The 2,898-nt window shown below is 46.6% G+C and overlaps 1 protein-coding gene across 1 annotated transcript in view; it reads left to right on the top strand.

Moving 5' to 3' along the window:
* LOC119285800 (U4/U6 small nuclear ribonucleoprotein PRP4-like protein) overlaps positions 1–2,693 on the top strand; it is a 5,353-nt gene extending 2,660 nt beyond the window's left edge. Inside the window, exons 4-5 of the mRNA XM_037565132.1 lie at positions 40–121; positions 2,193–2,693. Coding sequence (XP_037421029.1) covers positions 40–121; positions 2,193–2,287 — 177 coding nt within the window. The 3' untranslated portion in view covers positions 2,288–2,693. The remainder of the gene's footprint in view (positions 1–39; positions 122–2,192) is intronic.
* The last annotated feature ends 205 nt before the right edge of the window (positions 2,694–2,898 follow it).

Consider the following 2,898-nt stretch of genomic DNA (forward strand, 5'->3'; position numbering starts at 1 on the left):
CCTCCCTACTTAGCTCACTCATCTTCAATATTTTTCCAGCTATGGTCAACTCGGGATTACAAACCAATTAAAAGCTTGGCAGGCCATGAGTCAAAGGTTACTAGTCTGGATATTAGTGGAGGTAACCATTTGCTTAAGCACCTACACTTATTTGTGTGCAGAATTATCTGTGTGGCGCATTCTTCGAGAATAACTAATTTAGTCCTTTCTTTATCTTGTCACACTAAGAAACAAGTTGGATCATTCACATTCACATCTTTTACTGTTCACTTGTTTCTTTATTTACAGCATAACAATTACATAGTGCCCTCTAGATTGTCTTACACTAGTAGGACGTTCTTTTTTCTGAACCAGGAGCCGTTATTTAGTGAAAACTGCTAAACTAAGATTCTAAGATTGACCATCTTTCTTTGAATAGTTAAACTGCAAGATGTACCACCTCATAAAATGCATGACACTTCTGTTACCCTTCCTATTGCTTTCCTTCAATTATTATTATTTGAATGTGTGACCTTTAGAGCATCTCCAATAGATGGTCCAAATGTAAAAATACCTAACTTTTGGACCGTCTGGGGCAAAAAGCGCTGCTCCAACAGAGGGTCCATATGTAAAAAAGTTTGGACCGCGGCCTCCCGGTGATGTAAAATTGAAAACTTTGTGATGCAAATTTACATCACGAGATGCAACTGGTCCCGCCGTAGATCTAAACCCCCGCCGCCGATTCCACCCCGCCTGGGCCGCCGCCTGTCGCCGCGCCGCCCTGACCCCATCCGCCTCCTCTCCGTTCGCCTCCGCACCCTGTCCACCTCCTCTTCGGCCGCCTCCGCCCCGTCCCGACCCCGTCCGCCTCCGCGCCGCCCCGACCCCGTCCGCCTCCTCTCCGGCCGCCTCCGCACCCCGTTCGCCTCCTCTCCGGCCGCCTCCGCACCCCGTTCGCCTCCTCTTCGACCGCCTTCGCCTCCGGTCCGTCCTCCGCCCGGCCCCGCTTCGTCCGCCTCTTCTTCGGCCGCCTCCTGTTCGTCCGCCGCCCGCTCCCCGATGGCGCCGAAGGGCAAGTCCGGTTTCTTCTGCGTGAGGGCGAAGCCCTCCGGGAATTTCGGAGTGGAGTTCTTCAACATCGGGCGGCGTTGGTGGCTCGGCACGCATCCCACTGCCGATGATGCCGCGCGTGCCTACGATGTGGCGGTGTGGCGTGCCGGACGGCCGAAGATGGACCTCAACTTCCTGGAGATCGAGTCCCAGGCGATGGCGGAGTGGCTCATGCCGCAGGGCATCCGGATGGAGGAGATGCCGGCGAAGAAGGCGAAGAAGAGACCGGCGGTTGTCGTCGCTCCGGGCGAGAGCGACGAGGCGGCGATGGCTCGGTTCGCGCGGGAGCATCCGCAGTATGTCCAGGCCGAGCTGCGCGACATCGTGGCGAAAAAGAAGGGGGTGAAGGAGGACGAGGCCGGCTCCTCGACTGTGATCCCTATCGAGTTGTCGGATGAGGACTAGGGTGACTCCGAGGAGGAGGACGAGGAGTGCGATGACCCGACCAAGGACGAGTTCTGGGAGCAGTTCCGCAGCTCGGACGACGAGGAGTAGTTTCATCTAGTAGTTCGAATAAGTAGTAGTTGAATTTGTGTATGAAACTATGTTGAATTTCATGTTTGAACTATGTTGAGATGAAGTAGTAGTTGGTCGTTTTAATCTTCGTTTTGGACCATCTGTTGAAGTTGCTTTTTTTTTTTACATCTCTGATTTGGACCATTTGTTGGAGTTGAGCATTTTCCGGAGCTCCAAAAAGCACCATTTGGCAGTCCATATTTTACATCTCCGGTTTTGGACCGCCAAAGTTTGGACCATCTATTGGAGATGCTCTTATACTTTTACTAATTCTAATCATCCATAATATTTGATTATTCATGCTTGGTGGTGCACTGCTCCCTTTGCCTCTGTTGATTGTGTTCCTTTCCATCTCAATTCTTCTACGACATATTTGGTGAAAATATCACCCTTCTGAACTGTTTATTGTTGATATGAAAACGTTTTGAACAATATTGATAGGTTCTATAGTTAATAAAGTTATTTTTGTCTACTATATTCTATTTACCCAAGAGATTGACTTCGTATTATTGTGTTCACTTGCCAAGCTCCAACCGAAGCATCAAACTAAACATGTAATTAATTGTTTATCTATATGATATGTGCAGATGGACAACACATTGTGACTGTTTCACATGATAGAACTATAAAGATCTGGTCATGCAGAGGCACAGCGCGGGATAACGAGATGGAGTTGGATTAAGGCATTGATTCCACTTGCTGGAAACAGCTTGTGCTAGTTTTGTCCTTTCGCTGATCTGTCGGTCCAAGCTCTTTACATTCGATGATGCTATTTTATTGCGTCTATAACCCTAACCCTTATGCACATTCTTAACAAATGTACCTCATAAGTACTCCCTCCGTCCCATAATGTAAGACGGTTTTTAACACTACACTAATGTTAAAAAACGTCTTATATTATGGGACGGAGGGAGTATTTCTTAAGATTTTGGACTTGATATAGTTCTTTAAAACAAATGGGCTTTCTAGTAAAAACATCAAGTTCTTCAGTTTGGATGAAGTATATGGCGCATCCATGTAATTTTCATATTTGTAAAATGGTATTATTTTCATGATGTACGCTTGCTGCCAATAGAAATTGGAGTGCAGTTGCAACTTGCAATGTACTACTCCCTTCGTCCCATAATATAAGAATGTTTTTTAAGCTATGTTAACTTGAAAAACCTTTTTATATTATAAGACGTAGGGAGTACTTGAAAAGTAATCCAAAATAAGTCTGTTTTTAGTAGGACGCCTCCTTTATTTAACCCAAATGGTAAGCGCCATACGTAACCCAAATGATTAGCCACACGT

This window comes from Triticum dicoccoides, chromosome 4A (genome assembly GCF_002162155.2).
Source record: "Triticum dicoccoides isolate Atlit2015 ecotype Zavitan chromosome 4A, WEW_v2.0, whole genome shotgun sequence".
In the NCBI taxonomy this organism is placed as follows: domain Eukaryota; kingdom Viridiplantae; phylum Streptophyta; class Magnoliopsida; order Poales; family Poaceae; genus Triticum; species Triticum dicoccoides.